Raw genomic sequence first — 24935 nt, forward strand, 5'->3', positions numbered from 1 at the left:
TATGCATAGGCCTCCCGACGCCAGGCCCCATTCCACATTCAGAGAGAGTTCAAAGCCATCCGGGGTGTTATGTCATTATCAAGCCTTTCATACCGCATTTCTTCAGAACATCAAAGCCACCCGACTTTACAATGTGCCGTCTGCGATGCGAACAGAACTTTAATGCTCAGGAGGATACATTAGAATGGGATTTACCAGGGTAGAACAACAAAATGTCATTAATCTGTTTGAGATGCAAACAACTTGCTCAAGACAACACACACTGTGGCGACGTGCTGATCACATCTGTATACACATGTGTACTGCACGAGATCAAATGATACAGTACAGTATTGTCTTAGTAAATATACAATAAGGTTGTGTATTTTTCAGGTGCCGCGGCATGGATTCCACCCTGGGTCTATTTATAGCATCAAATCTGCGGTAGACAGTGTGTCTCCACTCAAAAGCATCGGGATCAGTTTTTTTATTAAAAGCAAATCATAGCGTGCGCCATAAACGCTGACAATATTGACCAACAGAAGAGCCCAGTGTTCTGAAACGGGATGAGACTGGGCACTTTTATGAGTTCAGCCTCATCCCTTTTATTGCACCACCGGCTAAATTTACTACAGGGCTACTCTCCGCTACCCCACCCCCCCCCCCTCACCCCCTCACCCCCCTGTCATTAATAACCAAGTCTGTCTGGCGCCTTGTTTTCTGTGAATGTACAGACGCCATCTGACAAAATACTTTGGGAACAATATTTACAAGGCGTGTCAGAGAGTGGAACCAGCTCCAAAAAGACAACAATGGGTTTTACCACTGTTGGTGTACATAAGGATATTCTGTGATTAAAATCCACACTAAGGGACTGCGCACAAGCCAAATAAAAACTATCAAACAGGCAGACAGCTGTTTTAAGAAGTTTAAACTGGAAGGAGATTGATGTGTGTGTTGTCTCTGTCCGCTTGCTTGCGCAGACACACCTTATCTTGTTCGCAGGTTCCTTTAAGATGGAGGATGGCAGTGTGTGTGTGTGTGTGTGTTACTATACTAGCTGTCGCAGATGAAAATTAATAATCATCAGGGATCCATCAAACTCAGTATTGCACATTTTGATACAGTGCATCATGCAGTGGGGTTATAACTTGCTGTAATTGCCTTAAGACATTCCAAAGAGAAGCAAATCAGTGACCTATTTTATCGTGTTATCCACATTTGAATATTGGCTTTGGATGAGTTGGATATCTACATACAGACTGGAGGGATTCTAATACAGACATTTGCCTGTCAATAACAGAACACGACTGGGTTGATCTCTATTTTTTGGGTCCTGTGCAAAACCCGCTTCACTGTGAAAAGTAAAGTCCCAAATAGCACCCATGAGGCATAGTGTGTCAGCCTAAATACACCTTTTCCCAGGGGCTTTTGCTGTACCTTGCTGCCTCCATGAGGCCCTTGACGCTCTGCAGCTGCGTGTGTTGCTTCCTGCCTTTACGGGACCAGGGTTTGGAGTTTGGAGTTGCTGTGATGGTGGTGTCGGTGGCGGTGGGGTGGAGGAGGTGGTGGTGGTGGTTGGTGGTTTTTGGCTGTCTGTCAAGGGGTCACCAATGCGCTCCATTGTGCGACAGTGTCGAGGGCGACTCTTGTCGCGTCATAGAGCCTGAGGGGAGAGAGGAGGGAGGGGGGAGAGGAAGAGGAGAGGCAGTATGGTTATCGAGATTGTTTGCTTGTTCCTTATTTATTCTTCCAGATTTAGACACAGTCACACCACCGCCACCACCTCCATCTTAGTAAGAGGTCTTGAAAATGTGCCCATTTCGGCGTTGGATAAACCTGGTGGTCTGTTTTTCGCTCGTCACAAGGCAATAGTTAAATTTAGAAGTGTGTAGAATTGTCATTGTCGATTATCTCCATATCTCGCAATCTAATATCTGCTTCGACTTTCCTTTCATTTATCTTTGCTTATGCAGTGGAATTACCTTATATTTATTCTCATAAGAAGTATATCCAGTAGCCAATTTCAGAATAATAATTATTAGGACTGTAACAAACACTTTCAGGACGTTTCATATTTAAGTAGTTGCTTGAGTATATAAGATCTAAAACTGTGTATGTGTGTGTTAATTGGTATTTTTTACGAAATTTCAAGACTTAGTATAGCACTGGATTCTTAGCCCATCTTATATACACTTGAGCATATATTTTCTCCTTCCAAGGACGAAGCAAACCTGCATCTGAGCTTTTCTGAATAGAACCTGCTGGCAACAGGCGCACAAAAACCAAGTCACTCCTTGCTTAATGAGAACACCACGTTGTTTTCCCGATACAAACGGCTGAAACTGGGGTTTTGCGTGGGCGCTTGGCGGAAGTTGAAGCGTGGACACATTTCTTCGAATTTTAACACGACTCACTTATCGGATCAATTCCGCTCGCCCTCTGCCTGATGTTGAGAACCTGCAGAGACTGCTGCGATGTTTTCCTCTCTCCCTCCTCCTTTTCTCTACTAACAAGGAAATAGTCACGGTGTCTTTCTCAATTCCTCAAAATGGAGGACTTGGTATTTTCCAACTGAAGAGGTTGTGCTGACTTGGCTCCCTCTAGATGTAAGCTGGCAGACAATGCTAATGGTTAGCAGCAACAAGGTCTCTCTCTCTCTCTCTCTCTCTCTCTCTCTCTCTCTCTCTCTCCCTCTCCCCTCTCTCTCTGCTCATCTGTGGTGGCCAAGCAGCTGTCTTCTTAGCGGTGATTCTGTTCAACCTACTGTTGGATGATCCTACGGAGGGCCCAGAGGGATCAATTACCAAGGCCGGTACCGACCCAGAACCACAGGGGGGGTGGGGAAGCTGTGATGGTGGGGCGTTGGGGATCCCATCAGGCCTGAGCTGGATCCATGGAGAGCTAGGAAAGGGACTGCTAGCGGGTGGGGAGGGGGGTGGACTGCAATAGGCCCTCAGCCTGTGCATGGAAACGACGGCCTTTTTTTGCTTCGCTCGGGGGCGACACGAACCAGGCCTGAAGTTACAGACAAACAATCTGCGGACGTATGTAGACTCGTACATGAAGCCCAAGATGGCGCGTAATATATGCGAGCACACAGTTTGGAGCTTCAGCATGTGTTCACACGACGTTACGGCAAACATAATAATAATAATAATAATAATGATAGTAATTGCTTTCATTTCTATAGCGCCTTTCAAGAAACCCAAGGACGCTACCAGCCCTTCACAGGGCGCAAACACGCACCCTCACTCTTTCTGCGTGTGCACAGAAACTCTTTCTTTCGCTCAACTCTTTCCTTCTCTCCTCTCTCCTCCGCAGTGAAAAAGCCTTGATTACAGTAATCACAGTCTCTCTCTCAGTGGGTGCCACTTCTGCTCATAGCACTCTGTTCACAGCCTAAATATCTAATCAGGACTGGCCTAATGGAACGTATGATTAAGACCTAGTTAGACACTTAAGGGTCTACTCCTCGGTAGCCGCTGTTGTGTGCGTGATTGTATATTTGTATACACACACGGGAATGTCAGAACGGCAAAACAAAGTGAGCAGATTTCAAGTCATTTCAGATGTTTCAGAGCAGCCTCCTCCTGCTGTCTGTCTCACAGAATTTTAAGAACTGACCGGACTGTTTTTAATGACTTGTGTACTCTGTTAGCCGGCACAGCAGCTGTCACACCACTTCCTTATATCCCTGATGTTGAATTTAGCACAAGTGTAACATGGCGAGGGAAAAGCAAATTTGAAAGGTGTGTCTTTCTCCGCCAATTTAGCAGTCTCCGGATCCCTTAACAAGAGCTGTGGCTTCATGTGCGGCAACTGAGAATGACTTGAATAATGTTTTACAATACGTCTGACTGTCATATATCTCTGTCTCTTTCAGTCACGCGGCGTTCTTTCCTTCCCTCATGCTGCGCCTCAACGTTTGTTTTGAGTCGCGGGCCTTATCAGCCTGTCACAAAAGCACGTCAGATAACCCGAGGTGATTTTGCTTTTCTCCTCTAATGGCGTGCTCATGCTGCCGCTTTCTCGTCGGGCTCTTCGCCGCCGGGGTTCGCGCGCGCAGGGGGAGAGAGGGAGATAGCTCCTTCGCGCCGTTTCATCTGCCAGTCTAAAATGGTGGAGGGCACAGCGCGGAGCATCCTCCTCTCTAGAGAGACGGCGGTAAGCCTTTCACTGAGAGAGGGGAGTATGGGAGATGACTGCTGAGACTACATATGGCTTTGCCAACAGCGGATTCTTCAAAAAAGCGGCAAAGGCAGCAGTTGACTGTGATGGCTAAGTGTATATGCAAATCAATTAGCATCATGAAAAGAGGGGAGGATTTTGGCAGTTGGCAATTAACCCTCGGCAGCTTGGTGAAATTGCAGCCTGGAAATGCCTCCTTATCTTGTCATTTATGTAGATGATCTTTTCCAGGGATTGTTCCTGGGTAGTCGCCTCGGTTTATCTTGCATGTAAATGAAACCTTCGTCCGGCAAGTGGAAGGTTAGAAAACAGTTAAGGTGTCGCACTTTATCTCACTTTGTTTGTGTCAATCATGCGCTCGGATCGTATTGAAGGTTAAGTACCGCAAGAAACCTGCGGGCACGGTGCCACATACAGTAAATCAGTTATGAAGTGTACTGAACACCCAGCATAATTACATTTGTACTGTTGATTTAGCTTAAGCGGCTGTGTTCCGTGTCCTCTGAAAGTCATCTACCATTTAATAGTGCACTGCAAAACAAGTGAACATTAGGCTGCATTTACTGATGAAAATACAATCTGTTTAGGGACACATATCTTTTCTTCCTGTTTTGTGTTTTATGCTCTGCTATGATTTGTGACAGTTGTCCCTGTGGATTTATCGACCTTTTCATCTTGGGTATTTGTGATGTCTGGTTCTGCTGCCACATCCCTTAGCTCCTCTGTTAGCCCGGAAAGGACAGTTTGAAGAAGTTGAGTCATTGTGCTGGGTTTATGTAGCCTGAATGTACAAGAGTACATGTACTACAAGGCCATAATAATACAACCGAGCAAAAAGTACATTTCGGTAATGAATGTATGTCTGAGATGTCCTTCAAGACGCTAGCTCTTTCTGGCTCATCCCCAAAAGAATATAGCCAGTTCTAGTTGTCTAAATCAAAGTGCTACTTCACAATTAAGTCTCAAAATATCAAACTTTACCAAAGCAGAACCAGTGTCCCAATGAACGAAATACGGCAACAATCGGTGAAGGTCATGACATAACATATCATGATAGTAGTGCCTTGTGATGCAGGTGGAGATGGTCGATTCTGGCAGAAGTACAGGACAAAAAGCGTCCTTGTGTGTTCATTGTTGAATTAGCTGCGGTCACTCAAAGCTTAGCCGCCTGATTTTGTTGCTGAAACTAATTTGATTTTCCATTAATCCCTTTTGAGGAGAAACTTAAATGGCTGTAACATTCAGAAGTACACACGCGTGATATCTGCCCTGTGTGCTTCTCAGAAAAGCCACCGACCAAGCACTGTCACTGTCAACAATCGCCAATGTACATATCAATCTTCATATGTTCCTATTGCGGCAGGCCTTGGAAGAAAATCCATAGCGTGTTTTTATCGACAGGAACAACATGTACTCTTCAGCGCAGGGTCAGGTTATGATAAATGGGGCGGCGTGGGAAGGGCGGGGACGACAGCCGATGTAAAGGTAAAATATCGAGTTAAAGCCAAATGGCGAGAAAGTCAGAGAAGGAGTGGTGGCAGCTCAGATGAGTGGCGTTCTGTAGGATGAGGGAAGACACAAGAACCACACACCTAAGCCACTCATAGTCAGGCTTGCCGACAACTAAAAGAAGGTTGAGGAGGAGCCGGCAATGAGTCTGGAGGGCAGTTTCGCCCAGTGAGAAACACACACTCTCAAACATTTCTCCCTTGCACACAAACTTCTACTGACAATTGTCCAAAATAACCTTTTATAGGCGTATGGAGCTGAGTCAGACTGAGCCGGTTTAGTCAGACGACCCCTTGGGAAATGTCCGTTTGTCCGCATTGATGTTTTTATACCAACACCTGACAGACGTGTTGGACATGCTCACTGGACTGTGCACTGGCAGCACTCGTCCTCAGGTACTACAGGGTTGGCGGTATAAGCCTTGAAAAGCAACGGGGCTTTTTGCTCAAACCTAACCAGAGGGAGGCTGAGAGGCAAAGTGTTTGTTTTGCAGCAGATAACAAGAGGATTATATAATTTTGTTTTAGAGGAGGAAACAGCCATTAGCTTAATTGCATTTTAAGTTAAATCGTGAGAAAGTAATGCGTGAAATCTACTCGACTCGCTGAAGATCGGCAAGCGCAACCCCATTAGGCCAGTCCATCCGTCATGTAAATGAATGTTTTTGGAGGAATTCTAGACAGTGATCTGGGTATTACAATCGCCAGACAGAGAAAGCTGCTTACACACACACACACACACACACACACACACACACACATACATACACACACACACACATACACATAGACTGGCACAGATGAGTGCACAGAGCTGTCCAGCCATTTGACTAGCTGTCACCAAGCTTAAAGTAGCCAATGAAGCAGGCAAGAAATACCTGTCACGTCCCACATAGTGTCAGCATAAGCCGATGAGAGGCACGCTGACTGACATCCTAAGCAGGATATGGAATGTACAGGGAAGTGGTAGGAAATTGGGGGACGCACGCAACTAGATCACAATTAGGAATAGGACAGTGAGCAGACGTACATGAATGCATACCTTACACACTAAAATACTAACACACACTCATACATCCATGTAAACGCCTGCGGTCTGCATACTTAGGTTTTCCCACACATGCATACATACAACCTTAATTTTCCTAGCCAACACTCAACACACAGACACACTTGCACTTAAACCTGTCAAATATAATAAATGGATGCAACTACAGTACATGATACTTGTGTGTGTGTGTGTGGGCTATCTGCCCGCACAGATAACAAATTACATTGTAGGTGGAACGTGTAACGGCTGTCACGCTACCAGGTACAGTATAGTCGGGTCTGTGTCGGGGCTCTGAGAGACGTGCGACTCACACACACACACACACACACACACACACACACGCACACACACACACACACACACACACACACACACACACCAAGGGCACAGGGGCAGGAGCCGCCTGATAGCAAACCGTGTAATTTGGATTCAGCGTCCTTTGTGCGACAGCAAAGCGCTGAAATGCATGTTACATATGTGCCTCTGGGGTTTGAGGGGTCGTATGCATGCGGATGTCTTTCAGCAGAAACAAGGTAGTTGGCTGATGACAAAATAAATACATCGTGGCAGATGCATTAATGATCCTCTACCAATCTGCAGCTTTCACCCTTTGACTTTCACACAGCAGCAGCTGTGTGTGTTTTGTAACACCTACAACAACCCGAAAGCCCTGGATTCGCTCTAGATTGTGCCTGGCTGGCAAGGGAGCAGCGGTGTTAAGTCCCGGGCACAGCATGTGGCGAGGATGTAAAGTTGGTAGGGTGGAGGAAGGGAGGAAGAGGAGGAGGTGGAGGAACAGGGAGCGCGCAAGAGTGCTGAGGAAGGGCGGGTGAACGAGTGGCATCGCAGCAAATACACACTGTGTGCTCCCCATCTGTTACCATCATTAACATTAAGAGCGTCCTTAATTCGAGCTAATTGCCGGCGTTGAGGAAGTAAACAAACGGCGTATAGTATGTGGAGAGGAGGGAGGGAGAGAATAGGCACCGAGAAGCAAACGTGAAACGAAGTTCAGCATAAGTCAACGTTTTAGACTGATCCTTAGGGGAGTTCTTAGATCTTTTACTCATCACAGCTCAGGGGTTTCATTGGGAATATCAGTAAAAGTCAGGATATCCAGCACATCGTGACTGACAACCAGATGACCTTTACAGATCACAATGCGTATGTCTTTAGCTCTGTACTATACGAGGAAGAACAGCAGGGTCTGTACACTTTCCACAAAGTCAAACTCAAACATTTTCTAAGCAGCAACCCCTTACAGCTGGGGTTGATATTTGATATTTTACGTAATTTCAACATTACTTATTTATTTATTAACAAGAATAAAGTGTGATGCACCAGTCGGATCTTAGCTTCAACTGTAAACATTTTACTAACATTATTTAATCATATTTTACATTAAAATTAAATCCTCTTGACTAAACAAAGACTAGAATCATCAAAACGTGTGTGTGTGTGTGTGGCACTGATGAAGAACAATGAGCAAGTATGTGAATCATGGTGAGAGCATGAAGCGCTCGGTGGACCAGGCGGTGGGGACACTGTGGACCTGCAGCTGCCATCAGAAGAATGATTTCAATAATAAACAATACACTTACATACATGCATGCATCTTATGTGAAGGTGAATAAGAAGCAGATATGAGATGGGCAGCATGAGTTATGATAACCAATCATCTCTGTTGGTTATGGCATGTAGAGGAAGAGTGAATGTGTCTGTATTGTCCTACATCTCTTGTTCTCATCAGGCTAGATCTTCACTTGTGTATTATCAAAACCTCATATGTACATTGCTTTGGATAAACGCATCTGCTAAATGACTCAATGTAAATTTAATCTCTTTGTTCTTCTTCTTGTATGTTTACAAGATGTACTCATGACATCTCCACTCTATACAGTAGCTCAACATTCTCTGGCATAATTTTGTTGCATTCATTGTGTTATTCATTAGAATATCAGGATATCAACGCAAAATAATGCATTTACTGACAAATGTCTGCAACAGCTCAGTTACATATCCACGTGTGTGACACCATCCCACAGACACGATGCATTGTCAACACTTCTGTGGCTCGTTGGTTTTAAAGTGGTTTAGAAGTGACGTGGTGTCCACAAAGTTCCCGAGGCTAGGCATGGCTCTTATATCACCTCTCTGTGTGACTGTTTGTGCCTTGTGTGTGTCTGGTGGTGCATGTGGTGTGGTGGTGGGATCATGTGTTTGAGAGTAAATGCATTATTTTGTGTTGATATCCAGATGTTTTTAAACAATATATGCAGCATAAAGAATGTTCAGCCATTCCGTGTATGAGTGCATCATGTAACAAACAAGAAGATTTGCGTCTTTCCACAGTGTCCTTCATGCTCACACCATATGTGGACATCACTGGCTCATTGTTCTTCATCAGTGCCACACACATTTCCTGCGCCTGTACGAACCCTGGATTAGGCTTCATCTGTCGGGGTTTGATGAACATCTCCTTGTAAGGACACTTGCAATCTAACATGGCGTGTTCACTCAAACGAGCCGGAATGCAGCAGTTGGTTTGGTCTTAAACCAGTGAGAAAGGTCACGTCACACCACTTCTCATCTCTCTCCATGGGCTCCAAGGTCAAGTCCTCATTGTCGGTCTACAAAGCACCGACCAGAATTTCCCCTGCATACCTCGGCGTCTGCATTCAGCTCGGCGCTCTTTGATGGTCTCTACACTCTGGTAGCAAAGGCAGAACCAAGTCTCACGATAGACTCTATCCTTCCATTTCTTTAGAGATAATACATTATCCAAATGAAGAATTATGAATCAGTCATTCAGCTGATAGGGTGTAAGATGACCCTCGATGCATCTCGCTTTCTAATTCCTACACCTGTGGCCACATTCACAAAAGCAAAATGATTAATATTCCTCATTGAAAGGTCAGAGATTTTCTTCCATTAGTACTACAGAATACAATTTATATGCAAAGTATTGCAGTAGCTAGCAACAAAAAAGCTCATCATATCTATCTAAAAGTCCTATGAGTACCTATATTGTCTTTTTAGTGTTTTAATTTTGACTCAAAGTAACCTATATGATTGCACACGCTATTACCTACCTGAGCTTTCAGAGCTCATTTTGCAAAATTTGTTTTTCTCCTGCTTTTGCTGAGTCATGATGACTCGCTAATTGGCCACAGCTTCTGAAAATTAAGAGTAATTAAGTACTTTTAGGTAGAGGGGCTGAGTGCTGAATCATTTGAGAGAGAATCGTGATGTGTCTGGCAATGGATTACTTTCCCATCTGGGTTTCATAAAGCCATAATTTACCTGCAACTACCAACTTTTAAAGTCTATCACTGCTTTTTTCCTATAGATGTGCTTTATGTTTTGCACTTTCAACAGTCATCCAGTCACATTGGAATTGATGCAGCACATGCACGCACACTTTGTGCAGACCTATTGCTTTGTGAGTAGTGTGTGGCGCCTGCGGGGCTGAAAGAGAACTCACCGTGGTGGTTTTGACTCGGCCTCCGGGCTGTGTACAAGTCCAGCCAGATTTATTGACTAACAGGTCACAGCCTTCGTCCTCCAAACATGGCACCATCTCACACCACTGTTTTTTCCGAACAATACCAGCTGCAGAGAAGACAGAGGGATAAAGGGAGAATGCGTGGAAGGGGCGGGATGACAGATTTAAGATGATGGAAGGAAAATGCACATGGATTGGGGAGTGAAAAGATGCAGTAAAAGATGGAGGAATGCCCGAAGAGAGAGATGAGACATACAGGTAGATGGAGAGCAATGAAGGAAAGAGGGAATTGAGAGATATGAGAACAGGGGGTGACAGTGAGGGATGTGTGAAAGATGGAGGAAATCAGACAGACGGAAAGAGAAGGGAGAGCTGTGATCAGTCAGGTACAGAAAATCACACATCAGAAATGATATTTATCAAGTTTAGAGCAAATCTTGCCGTCACAGAGGAAGAACAAGCACTCTTTATCGTCAAGTTGGTTTTGCATCAATTGCCATTTTGTGTTTTTCTTTCGCTTCACTCCTGAACTTTATTTGCTTTGTTCGTGCATTTCCCAACCTCAATTGCTTTTATATATGTGATATCAACAATATAAATAAAGCGTTAGTTATTTATAAAGTTAGAGTTTCTCTCAATGAGGAAAAGCGAGGTTGCAGTCAATTGTTGGTGGAGAATATGTATGGTATAACTACTGTAATCTCAAACAATGAGTCCTCCTTTTATTCCATTCCACCTAGAAGGAGAGGGAACTCCCACCACACAGCAGGAGTCACTGACAGTTGTGTGTGCCACATTGCATTCACTCGGTTTGTGTGGTTGCTGAGTGTAGGGATGTATAGAGAAAAAGAGATTGTTGATTTTGCAGTACAGACACAGAAAGCTGACATTTTGACTCTTTAATCTGAAATCTCCTGCCAAACATCAATTTGCTGTGCTCCAAACCTCTTTACCAAACAACATAAATAAATGCAGAGATTAGCGTTTTAATGGAATTCTACTGATTTATTGGATTCTGCCTCGAGAAAATCAGATTATGCAACTCTCTGTAGGCACGGTATTCAATCAAAAGTTATAACATCCCATCTCAGAATGGTACCGACCCTGTAAGCCTGTAGGATACTGTCACTAAAGGATGCACCACAGTACCAGCAGGTTTGATCATAAAAAGAGGCAGACGCATTGCAACGGCAGTCAGAAACGATAACAGAGCGCAGACGTAATACATACAGTTACCTATGCTGTTTCTGTGAGAGGTGAGAAGCGGCATGAAGCATCAATCTGCATATGAAAAAATAAAAAAAATATGTCTGAGGCTTTGGAGAATTTACATTAAACCTGACGCTTTTGAAACGGCACCACTGTGATCATATATCAGCCCAACAGCCAGAGACGAGGCGTGACTTACAGTCTGACAAACAATCCTCCCCAACAGTAAAAAGTGTCATGCAGAACTAGAAAGAAAAACAGGAAGAAAAAAATATTCATAGTCATAATGAGGTGTTGTCGGGCAGATTACAAGTCCGTGTTGTATTTTAAAATATAACACAAGACCTTAAAGAGAGAGAAGAAGCCAAAAGCAATTGAGATAGCGAGAGAGGGAGAAGTCATACTAAAGGATAAGGATGTTCAATTCGCTTTCTTGACCATTACAGAATGCAGAAGAAGATAAAGAACGAGGCATCCGTAAAATCAGCCTCATATTGGTATGCATTTATGGATGGAAAATGGCGTGCTTTAATGTATAACGCTGAAACTCTGGATGAATTATAGGACGGGCGTACAGTACATCATGTTTTTCTCACTATGGCATTCACGCGATGGTGGCTCGCTTATAAAACATGTGGGAATTGTCCTCAGTTCCATATCTATAAATTTGCTCCGAGGGCACCTTCAGTGGCTGTCAACACCCAGCGCGTATAGATCATTAGCAAGGTTTGTGCGCCGATGCTAACGTTTCCAAGAAAACCAAAATCTGTACATCAATCCAACCATGAAGTACAGTAGAGTAGGTATGAGTGTGTACGTTTAGGGTTACTGCAGGACCAGATAGTAAACACTATGTCAGCACGGTCAACAATAAGCTGGAAATTGTGTCACCAGTGTGTTTGAAAGCAGTTCGCTGAGGTTGAATTACTCGTCGCTGCTGTTGGTTCTCGTCGACGGCGACTCGCGTGTGACTCGAATCCAGATGGGTGACGAATTAAAGGCAAAACCGGGATAAAAGGCGGGGGGAGAGTAACGAGTGCAGATTCTTCCAGACAGGTGTACTACATTATACCAGCAATTAACATCCTACCATGTTCGCTGTGCCGGCCGATCTGTTGACCTCAATTTTGGAAAGGGGCTGCTTACGCGTGAGCGGCGGTGAAAGTTGTTTGCACGGCGCCAAAGCGCATATCATCAAAGACGTGCCCTTAGCATAGCTTGTTAGCTTGGATCTGGGTCACATTTGAAATGCTAGAAGGCACTCAGCGAGCACATACCTCCGCCAAGGCTGTGAGTGATCCTCCAGTTATGACTCAATTCTTTACCAGCTAGAGATCCAGGGACTTGTACGATGCATATATGCATAATCTACGCCGTTATCATTGGTTAAAGAAAAGAATTGAATGTGATTAGGCGTCGCCGATGATTAATTATCTCTAGATTGGCTGACAACTGAATCAATTCCATTCAGGAGTCTCAGCTCCAGCTAACAGAGATGTGAAATGGCAGTGCGAGGATATGAGCAGACCCCGACCTTGCAAATGGAAAAGGGTGCCGAGCGGGCAGAGGAGAAACTGAGATGATCAATCGACGGACACGCAACCATTCACTGTGACGAAAGGAACAACACGTCAGCCGCGATAACATGAGGCCGGGCAGCGTCGGCCACAAGTCATTTTTTCCTTCGTCTTTTTTCATTCAACACATTCCTGAGAATTCATCTAATGAATGTTGGCAGCAAGGTCGCTTCCGCAATTCAGGGCCGCTCTTTGTTTCTCGACTGAATCACCATCCAGCGAGGCCACCCTGGCCTGGTAAATGCTTACAGAAGAATGAATTTTACGCTCAGAACGCGCAACCGATAAAATATAAATGGCTTCAAAATTACAAATAAAAATCATCAAATCGTTGTGATATGACTTTCATATTTTAGTATGACATAACATTTGCTGGTTGAATTTTTAATTTGGAAGAAATCTGCATTATTACTTACACTTTTGTCTTATGAATCAATTACTTCATTCTTTTTGTGAATTTTTTTCGTGTAGAAAACTTGGGGTCATACATTTATTTATTTATTTACTTGCCTTTGTAGTTCGACATTTTCCCTCAGAGGGAATAAAGATTCAAAAAAAGGATGGGCTTGCAGAGTGATTTTCATGTGTGTATTCTGGTCTCGTAGCCATTTTATGTTTTCAGAAAGCAGCTTGTTAAATGGCAACTGAAAGGCGAATGTACCGACCATCAAAACTGCAACATTAACAAAACTGAGATGTAAAGTTGACAGAAGTGTTGTCAGGGTAATTTACATTACATACATGCAATGTTTACTGACAGCTTCCACCACACACCAACAATCTGTCAGAGAGGGTAAAACAGCTCAAAACACAACACACGACCTGTCATATTTGGCTCACCGTCAATAAACTTGTCTCCAAAATGTCTTTTCTGATATTTTTACTACGTCTTGTCAAAGTGACGCCACTGGTTTATGTTAAAAACCCTCAAGATTCAAAGCTGATATAAAATAAAACCATCATATATCTTATCTTGTGGCGTTTGAGCCAGCCATAACACACACGCACACGCACACGCAGACACACACACATACACACAGACATACACACACACACACATCACAGACATATCTGCTGCTGCTATGTATGTGGAAGCGAAGGTATCAGCCGTGGTTTCATCAGCAGGAGATAAGGAGCAGAGAGGGGGAGAACATGATTACACCCTCCATGGGACACTTATCTTCCCACCAAATGGTAGATCACACTCATGTCAACAGCCAGCGTCTTGGCCTAATAAATCCTGTCTAATGCTTTGCCAAGGCTGCGATGGCAGAAGAAGAAGAAGAGGCACGTGCAAGGGTGTGTATGTGAGAGAGAGCGAGAACAAAAAAAGGCACCGATCCGATAAAGGCCTGTTATAACAAATACACTACAGCACTTGTCAAAAGACGGTGCTGAGATAAAACGATGTGCTGAGATTATTACATACTGTACAGATCACATTTGTCCAGCAGGGAGCACGACCAGCAGCAGGACACCCGACATGGCTGCTGCAGTAGCCAATCATATTAACAATACTATTTTCAGCAGTATGTCCACAAAGACGAAATCCTGAAATGCATCTCATGTTCCTTCTTCAAGATGGCCGTTACTTTCTTTGTACTTTCCGCTGTGCATGTGTCCCGGGGCAAAGCTGCATGAACATTGACAGGCAACATAAACAAAAAGGTCATCTTCTCGGCAACTACGGCTATTCTCCCCCCAAATAGGAAGTAGATCAGTGTTCCGTCCTTTCGAAGCAGTGGAAACCCAACAGTGTTCTAAATGTACGACAATGTCACATCTGTCAGGGATTAAAGATCAAATATTAATCAGAATTTAGTAACAAAAGCAAATATTTTACGCAGCAGGAAAGAACTACCTTCAAAACTCCATGATTCTCATCATTAATGGACATCTTACACCGCTGAATGTCCAACCAACTATCATAGGACTGGCCAATGAATGAGGAGGACAATGGAAACTGAATGTCCAGCCAATAAGGAGCTGTCTATTATTGTGTGGTATTGTCATTTGTTTTGCTCCATGATGCAAACAAAAACAGGAACAAACAAAGAGATCATCATGTTAAATCATACGCAAGGCCATTAAATGAATCTCTTCGTGCTCGATCAGTTCCTCTGATGTTTTGCTGGTGGTCACTGTTGCCGCTCGGCTGGCTTGACTTCCTGCGCGCCATTCGTCTCGTAGGTGCTGCGTCTCGCCGAATCCACAGCCCAATCGTCGCTTTGAACAAATGGGGCGTGATGAGCGGAATGGCTCACATCGTGTTGTTCATTATTTTTGTTTATTTCAGCGGTGTGAGCAGGAGTCATATACTGTCTGTAACATGCTCGCGCTAGTTAACGTTAAGCTGCGCAACATTGTGTGTGCATGTGCCATTCCCTGCCAAGAATGAACTGCTGTCAGATGGCAACGAATCAACATCACTCTTGATTCACTAGAATGAGTTGTTTACAAGTTGCACACACTCAAAGGAACACACACACACACACGCTGTACATTCAAACCTCATCCTCACAAGAATACATAAGCGCTTTCTCTCTGCTCTTTGTCAATTCTCTGCCACTTCTGCCCTCCTTCTGCTCACTAATGCATCGTGTGCAGCTCTGACTCTCCGCGCCTGATAATGGAGAGTCAAAGAGCCTTTTAAGCAAATTTGCCGCTTCTTCATTTCACAATGGAGTGCTATGAATCTATCACCATTTGCTCCCTATGCACTGCGTCCTCTGCAAATCTCCCTGTAGCACATGAGAGCCAAACACATACCCGCAATTTCCGATTTGACTCCTAGATATTGCGATTCGAACGGGATATACTGAAGACGACAACTCAAAAACTTGGCTTTCCCTCCATGTTTGAGCTCATCTTGTGCTGGTTGTCTTTCAGGCTGGTACTAAATGAAACTCGACAATATTGCCTTTCAAATGAGCCCCCAGTCATGCATGGCTCTCCTGCTGTTCCCTTTTCCATTTCAGTGTGCCAGTGTTTTCAAAAATGGCGGGGTTAGAGGGGTTAATACAGTGGATAGTATGCACACAAACCCATAACGCACAGTCACATGTGCAGCTCGTATGCAAACGCACGCACAGACACACAGTAATCTCCTTGCAGGCACGCCAAGCGACCCAATCATATAAGAGTGGGCTCGGAAAGGTCCAGCTGAGTGTTATTAAGGAGCTGAGATGGGCTTTCATCGCGCAAAATCCCCTCCCTGTCTCGTTTTAGTGAGGATCAACCGCCGGGATAATTAACTGGACTATCTGACCTGCCGCGGTGGGCAGATGTTCCCTGAACCTGGATGGAGCCTTGGTGGAATTAGGAGAGGGAATGTGGAAGAAAAGCCAAAGCAAAGAAATAAATCCTTCCGTTTTGTAATTAGCCACCAGCTCGCCGCCCCTCGACTTTCTCCGAGCTCATTTCCTCCTCCTCTCGTCACCATTTTCCCTGACACTTTCATGTCCACTCCCGTCTGTATCCCTCTCTTCCCGTTTTCTCTCAGTTCCTTTACAGTCTGCTGCCTTTCCTGATTTTTATAAGATTATTCCAACTGTTTGGCGGCCTTGATGAGCTTCTCTGCAATAAATGCTGTCAGCCCCTTCTCTAAAAAGCCAGAGGATGTTTTTTTGTGTGGAATTAGAGTGTCCCAAACAGCTCATCCACACTTGTGAAACTTCAAGAGGCAGAAATAATGAGATAGCATGCTGACTGACATTTACAGACCCCAGCTCTGTGTGCATACATTTTGTATGTGTGTGTGTGTGTGTGTGTGTGTGTGTGCGTGTGCGTGTGGGTGTGGGTGTGGGTGGGTGTGTGTGTGTGTGTGTGTGTGTGTGTGTGTGTGTGTGTGTATGTGTGTGTGTGTCTGTGTGTGTGCACTTGAGTACACTGAATGATCTTTTACCAACGTGCATATGACAGGTATGGCATTAGAACGAGAGAGTGCTCTTAGTCTGCGTTGATAGTTCATTGTTTTCTAAGAATTACAAGTTTTTACAATTTTTAATATAACTATGTTCAGGGTAAATCTTTTTTAGCTGTATTGCAGCTTTTGTAGTGTTTTGTTATTATTGTCTGCTAAATAAGCAAAATAAGAAGGGCACACATTGCCCTTGCCTTTAAAAATAAAAACTTTGTATTTGGGGTTTGGATTATTTTCCTGAACTCACTTGTAATTTGTAAATGTCCCAGACCAATTTTGTACAGTTGGTACTTATTTTAGAACATAAAATTCAGCATGATGAAAAATAGAAATGGACGTCACTGTCACTCAGGCACATCGTTTATGTTATTAGAGGCACCTGTGTCGTTAAAAGTGGAGGATGGTGGAGTTTTCAGTCTCAGAACAAAAACATAATTCTCAATCTGTGGTGGTAAACAATTTAAAGTGAACGTTAAGTGGCCTAATTGCTTCTCGGTTGTGTGCTATAATCTACTGCGCTGAAAAGTCTGAGACACAATGAGAAAACGCTAATTAAGTGCCCCATGAATTTGCGACTGATTAGGAATTTTATTGTGAAAAGCAGGAAAATCCATTCCCTTTGTTACTCCGTGACCAAATAGCCACTCTTGCATCCCTTGCAGCTATAACACACACACACTCCTTCTCTCTGCATACTGTTTACCCAAGGTGCCATTGTATGGTGCATAACTGGCAGGTTTGTGGCATGCCATTGCCCCAGGCTTCTTTTTATTTGCGGTGGTTCCGTGTGTGTGTGTGTGTGCGTGCAGTGGCCACCAGGTACCGGCGATATCGTTCATTCGCAGATGTGGTCTGACATTTCCCCACAGCTGAACGCCAACAGCAGCCCCTGATTTGTTCTCACACACACACACACACACACACACACGTTCCCTCACACAGCACAGAGCCCAGAGGCACTGTGAGCCAGAGGAAGAAATGTCAGTGTGAACAGAAGTGTGTGGGAAGGAGATCATTTAACAACCAGTGCCTACAGAGACACCAGTACATCAGCGGTGAATGGTAAATCCCTGACAGATACACCTGGAGGCAGCTGCCTGACAAAAACTACAGATTGTAAGGTCCCGCACAACACATTTGCATTGCATTTCACATAAACTTTGAGTCATTCTACTTGGGTGCATTAGTGGTAATAAAGCAAGGCACTGACTAGAAAGCAGAGCATACCTCTGCCATGGCTGAACATGTGTGGACAAACATGCTCCCAGGGACCAACTCTTTTCTCCGAGCCCAAATCAAGCTCCAGGTCTACAGCCTATTGTGCCTTGCTCAAGGGCAATGGCAGAGGCATAAATGATTACAAGCAGAATCACGATTGTATCCATGTGAGGAGCCAAAATGACCCCATGTGGTTAATATTGTTCCAGCTAAAACTCTGCTCACACCCCTGACATCTATTTATCATCATTTTAGACATGTCAAATGATACGTCAAGTGAAAAGCTGAAAATGGAACACTTTTGTATATTCATGTTAAGAAATAAACACATTAATGTCCCCAGGGCCAAAGCAACAATGAGGAAGAGTCTGGTATTTTGTCCACAAAATAACAAAATCTTACACAGACACTTAAACAGATTGTTAAATCTTAAATAAACAGCATGCTAAATCAAATTTCAAAACAATCCAGATACGCAAACAGTTTTTCTACTCTGCGCGGACTTGGGAGAAGTTGAGAACGCCACCTAGTGACAGATTGTGTCCAATGTAGTGAATGTTAAAAGCTGCAGATGGCCAGAAAATAAGACAAATGGACAGGAAAGCAAAATGATCTAGTTGTGTAATGATGTTGATGTTGACAGTTGTCATCATCGTCATAAGCCCAATAATAACGGTGGGTACGTTGAAGTTGATGATGATGGCATAGTGACATACTTACAAACATACTTAGACAAAAGTGGAACAGTGCCTTCTGGCTAAAAAACAGAAATAAACACACTGACATAATTAGTTCGCTCATTTCCTTCGCCTTCTGTTTCGAATGCAGCACACACTTTGAGGTTGTGTGTGAACATGTGTGCACAAGCTTTAATGCCTGCGTTAATGTGGGTTCCTGGTACAGACCTACGTAGACCCTCAACATTCCCGCTTCTTCTTCCTGGACTTTATTATTCGTCTATTTAGCCTTAGTGACCTCTACATCCAAACTAATCCGCCTTAAATTATGCATAACCTTTTACTTGGCAGAGCTCCCCATAAATCTGTTTATTCCCTGTTTGCTTCCCTTACAAAGGCCGCTAAACAAATTCCAATTAAGCAAAACAGCAATACAGCATGAATGATAATTCAACTCAATACAGTCCCCGAAGAAGATAAGAGCATAATCATTGCTGTTTAGTATAAGGCGGCTTATAAAAGACTGTTGGGTTTCCCTGGTTTCTGCCTTGTGCTTATTATTTACAGGTCATCTGTTCTTTGTAAATAGAGTGAGTGTGTCTGCTGTTGTTTATGCATCCATGAATATGTCCCATGAATGTTTGTGCTTTTGCGTGTATGTGTGTTGGCTGGAACCCTCACAAGCATTACTCACACACTGCTCACAATGAAGACTGTCAGCTAAAGCCACAAGATGCTTAGGAAAATATTTTTATTGATCAAATTTCAGTCTCTGAATGCTGAATCTGAAAGTTTGTCTTTTCTCTCAAAGGTTTACACCCGGCAAGCAAATCGCTAAGTTAGTCAGACCACATCCTTATAAGGTAAGAGGTGGGTTGGCTTACAGATGCTCAGTTGGCTCCACCCACTTCTATCACCATGGAGCCGATAAAAGACAGTATAAATATTGATGTTTATTAATTGACTTACTATTGTTCATTGTATCAAAGCAAGCTGTAAATGTGCTCTTTCAATGTTGCTGTAAAGTTCTTTGCCTTCTGCTACGAGCTGAAATCTCATTGACTATTCAGCCGGATAATTTAATAATTAGAGCCAGAAAACAAAATGAAACATTAATGGAATATTTGATGTTTTCAACCAAAACACTCTTCAGATAATTAACTCGGTAAAAAGAACCCAAGAATGTCTAGAGCGTGTGACGTTATTAAGTTTTGATTTAGAGAGCAGGAATTTAAATCTCATCTCAAGTCTCATCAGTAGGGTTTTGTGGCTCAAAGTGCTTTTCAGACATGTGGGTGCGAGAGTAAAAATAGGATCAGATGTTCGAAGAGGCATTGAAACAAAGCAAAACAGAGCAGGTAAAAATACAGCAGAGAGCACAGAGGCCAAGGCGGGCACCTTCAGGTTAGAATGCACTCAAATAAAATGTTGGATAAAATGGCTACAAGAGTGAAAGAGACAGAAGAAAGACACAGTGAAGAAATAAATCAATATGATAATAATCTCATCTAAAATCTACAAAGCCTTGGTATTGGATTTATGAAATTTCTGACGTGCAAAATGGAGGAAAAGTGGGTTTAAAAAATAAGATTCAAACTCACGGATTTGTGATTGAAAACTGATTCAAAGAACTGAAAAACAGGGAGAAGAAAAGTGGGATTTCTATTTTACCAATTTAAACATGCATGTTTGACGCCTAGATTGACAATTGTTGCAAAAAGGTGATAAAGCAAGCAACGAACAGGGACGTTATACATCTAGTTTATTGTGGCTTGTTTATCTGGTGTGCAATTTCTTCCGCTCTGTGTTTGGATGTCGCACATTCTTAAAGCCTTTAAAGTTATTTATCGCACATTATTTCCCAACATAACACGACAATTCTTTCCTTAAAAGCTCTTTGTATGTGAAGATGACAGGTGCGCTCCATTTACTCTTTTCCAAACAAACCAACACATTACCTTTTAAGTTCACCTCATGCTACTTCCTCTGCGTTTCTCATCACTTGTTCCTGCTGGAGCCTTTCACATAGCACACTGATGATTCATCTCTATTATTTAAAAAACACTTTTTATAGACTAATCAGGCATTATTTTATTGAATTATACCATGTAGGTTCAAAATCATACCATTTTTCCAACCTGAAAGCAGCCTGCGTTATTATTCCCTCTGACAATTTTCTAGCCTGGAAAAGGCCACAATGAGAGTGCTTGTACTTTGAGAAAAGTGCTTCTACAACAAAAACCGTAAGAAGGATGTTCAACAGGCAGAATCGGGCTTATGGCTTGAAGCAAGATTTGTTTTCAGCAGCCTCTCAACGCTTTACATCGAATATAAAATAGGCTGATAACTCTAAACTAAACTAAATTTTATGACAAGAACTTAACACATTTGACAGCGAGTTCAGACGTTCGTCGCGGGCGGGCGCATTAACTCCAGTGTACCCAGCATGCACCGAGTGTCCTTCACTCGCCCGCGTGTGTGTGTGCGTTTCAAAAGGATAAACGCTCCAAGTCTATCTGTCCCGCTACTCCGAATTTCAAAAGCCTCTCTCCATTTAGTGTGAGCGATAACCGGGCAACAGCTGTGCCTGCCGCCACCGCTGCTCCAAAGATGTCGAGCGACAAAGATGGAGAGAGACGGAGGCTGGACTCCTACCGCTCCTCCCTCCAATCGCCTACCCGACCCCCACCCCACCTCAGCGGTCTTGACCCAGTTAAGGCTGTTTTCTGTGACTGATAGCTGATGCAGAGGCCGTCAGACGAGCTTTATTGAGACAATAAATGAGCCGGGTCTCTAGTTGCACCGCAAGGAACATTAGTTATGTATTTAGAGTGCTGCATGGCTGAGCTCTGCATCAATCCTTGCCTACTGTCCCTACTGTTCCCTCCTCTCCTCTCGACCCGTGGAGCCCGTGTGGACAGAGGAATAAGGTGCCTACCCTGCTGCGATTCCTCCACCTCCACACTCTCGCCTTAAAAGTGCTGAGTTACAGATCAAAATCTGACTCACCTAAATGTGATTTTATCTCTTCCTCACGCTTTGTTTTTTCCTACTGAATCAAACCATGTATAGATGACGACACTGCTTTGAGGGACAAGGCAGAGGTCACATATGAGAACAATAAAGTTCACTCAAGTTATATTCATAGTTGCACTGTTAAAAAAAACACAACAGATTTGAAGAAGTCAACAACAATTTAATCTTTTGTACTAAAGAACTTGTTGCTGGGGCATTTGCACCTTCAGAAACACAAGTATCCAAAATGCACCATCTAACACTGCGACAACATGATTCAAACTATTTTCCTCCGATGTGCAAAGGAGAAACTGACATACCGACCAGTAGGAGTCACTAGTGTTGTGCCACGGCCGACTTTGCCGTCTCTAATTGTATTCAGTGGGGCCGACGCTGCCAAGGATTATACCAGAATCTCTGCGGTGAGGTGCTTTTCCCCTGAGCCACCCAGTCGCCTTAATTAGCGCGCTATCTTAACTGACTTCGGTACCTGTACCTTCAGCTCAGGACGAACTAGGACAAATGTGTTTTGTGTGCAGCACGCTTGAACCAAATGGTACAGATGGCCCAATGAGGCCGAGTTAGAAACATTTCCTTCTGCTGCCATCCGCGATCCATGCGACTACATTACCTTTGCAGTGGCATGGTGTAAGGCACTCGCTCTCATACTGAGCCATGGTTGCACACTACTCTGCGTTGTGGTCTCTCTCAAGATGCAATTGCAATCAGAGCTACAAGAAGAGTGTGTGTGTTTTTGCGTGGGAGAGACACATTTCCCACAGTATCCCACATTCTTGCGTGAAACATCTAATAAAGCGGTCGTCCTCACAAAAGCCTATTGGTGATGGTAATGGAGTGTTATTAAGACACAGAAGAATAGACGCTGATTACGAGGCTTATGCATTATTTCAGATTTGCATTCATCACAGAACACCAATAACTATAATAATTAGATGTACTTGGCAGACAATAATGTTGTTTCATAATTACATTTCTCAATAAAATTAGGTTAAAAATCTTCCCTGTGTGTGTGACTGTGTGCGTCTGGGATTCTGTATATTTGTCAGTGTTCCAGACTGTGTGCTAAGTGTGGCTGAGGGCTGTGGAGTTTTTAACTTGACATTTCCAAGGATCAGCGAGGATCAATAGCAAAGGCTACAGAAACAATAACCTTGGGCTTGTTTTGATGCTTAACACGGGGAGGCGGTTGCGGCTGCACTGTTGATCGCCCCGACTTTGCTTCTTTTTTTTTTTTTTTACTCGTCCTCGCCAAGCATCATGTCGCAATTCGGCTGCAAATACCAGAGAGAGATTGTGGGTGTTTTGATCCTGACACCTTCTCCAAAAGTGGAGGAACATCTCTTACTTCTGTTATGTTTCCGAAAATGCGAAGAGAATGAGGGGAAATATTACCTCACTGTTTGGCAGACATGTTTAAGTCTCTGCGTTTGGCCCACTTTTGTCCAACACTACATGATCACGAGTACCTGCCATACTGTGGTGGGATTCGGCGGCCTGGAGAGCTGTCAGTTTGTGGCGAGCCTCAACGGTAAACCTCTGAGGCCCGGCCATTATGAAGTCCATCATGCACGCTGAGGGGGCATTGAGCATCCTAGATTGTAAACAACAAATCGATAGCTCATTTGTCATTTGGTTTGGAAGGAAAGAAGTTTTTTGGTGGGGGGAGAGATCCACTTTTTGGATCCAAATGAACCGATCAATCTCTGCTCTCTACCCCGGGGGCCTCCCCGTGACTGGGCAGGGTGGGAAAGGACTAAAAAAGCTCTTTCTCTTTTTCCTCGCTCATTTCGTTCCTGCGTCTTATCTCCTTTCTTTGCCCATGTTGTTTCCTCTCCTTCTTTGCCGCTAAAGCACCATGTCTGCTTTTCTCTCTCTCTCACTCTCTCCTTTCTTCATTTTTCTCACCCTCTCTCCCCCTCTTCAGCTGTCTTTCCACAACACCACCCACACTGTTTTCCGGCTGAGCCTTTGTAATCCACCGAAGAGGGAGGGAGGAGGAGAGGGAGCGGAGAATGGGTTCTACTGTTCCGCACTGATGGTATTTTGTGTTTAAGTGGGGGCAGAATGTTCCTGCCAGGGTGCTGCTGATGCTGAGCAGGACTGGCAGGTGGATTATACCTTGTGCTGCTTTGTCCCTGGACAAATTTAAAGGCAGCCCGGCAACAAGGCACCATGGGAGAATGTTGGTACAAGGGAGGCCTGGTCTCTTTCTCGCTCTTTCATCCCATGAGGCCATACAACTTCCAGCACAAGTTTGACGGTGAACTTTCTTTTTCTCTCTTTTTCTTTCTCTCCCCTGTATTCACCTCCACATGCATGTCTTTCTTTCCACATTCTGCCCAAACACTGGTTTCAGGTACTAAAAGTGGCTCATGTTAGTTACTGCTGTCTGCTGGCAAAAGCAATCAGATTCCAGTCTCTCCAGGGTTCAGAGCTTTTGGGTCCTCCGTGTTAAGTATTACAAAGATTGATATATGGCATGCTCACTAATTCAGGCCATCATACTGAGAGAATATAACTGCTTTCTTTAGCTGCACTGTACATTTTTCGGAGGCCTTTTTTTGTTGTTTACAGCCAGACCAGTCATCACGTGATATTTTTTCTGAATATATACAAATATGTACTTTTTTCTGCAATTCATTTCCCACATTTTTCCACAATATTTTTCAGTGAAAGAACTTCCAGATATCTTAACTGATTAGAATTAAGTGTGGATTACTCACATTTCAGCCACTGCGCTGTTGAGGCCTAATGAATAAGATTTATAGGAAACATATTGTCACAGCAAATGCCTACAATGTCGAGACGAAAAATTAAGCTTTAGTTTTTAAAACACTGCATTGATGGAAATATTAGGGTTTGATAAATTCTCAATTCAACTGGAGTGAAAGCATGAAAATCTTGAGCGTAGCGACAATGTGTTCCTAACTGGATAACGGCAACTGTAAAATCTGTGGCATCCCTGCTGCAACATGTTCTGAGATAATACAACCACATTTTGGATGACGCCATGTCTACCAAGATAACTGTAATCATCACACTGAACATTAAGTCTTTCAGCA

The 24935-nt window shown here is 43.6% G+C and overlaps 1 protein-coding gene across 1 annotated transcript in view; it reads right to left on the bottom strand.

Annotated features, from left to right (window-relative positions):
• LOC143003595 (chemokine-like protein TAFA-5) overlaps positions 1–24935 on the bottom strand; it is a 104529-nt gene that overhangs the window by 3466 nt on the left and 76128 nt on the right. The window contains exons 3-4 of the mRNA XM_076154364.1: positions 10214–10341; positions 1420–1571 (exon numbers count right to left, since the gene is read on the bottom strand). Of these exons, the coding sequence (XP_076010479.1) occupies positions 1420–1571; positions 10214–10341 (280 nt within the window). The remainder of the gene's footprint in view (positions 1–1419; positions 1572–10213; positions 10342–24935) is intronic.

This window comes from Genypterus blacodes, unplaced genomic scaffold, assembly GCF_046128005.1.
Source record: "Genypterus blacodes isolate CSIRO-AG114 ecotype Tasmania unplaced genomic scaffold, CSIRO-AGI_Gbla_v1 ptg000007l_1, whole genome shotgun sequence".
Classification (NCBI taxonomy): Eukaryota; Metazoa; Chordata; class Actinopteri; order Ophidiiformes; family Ophidiidae; genus Genypterus; species Genypterus blacodes.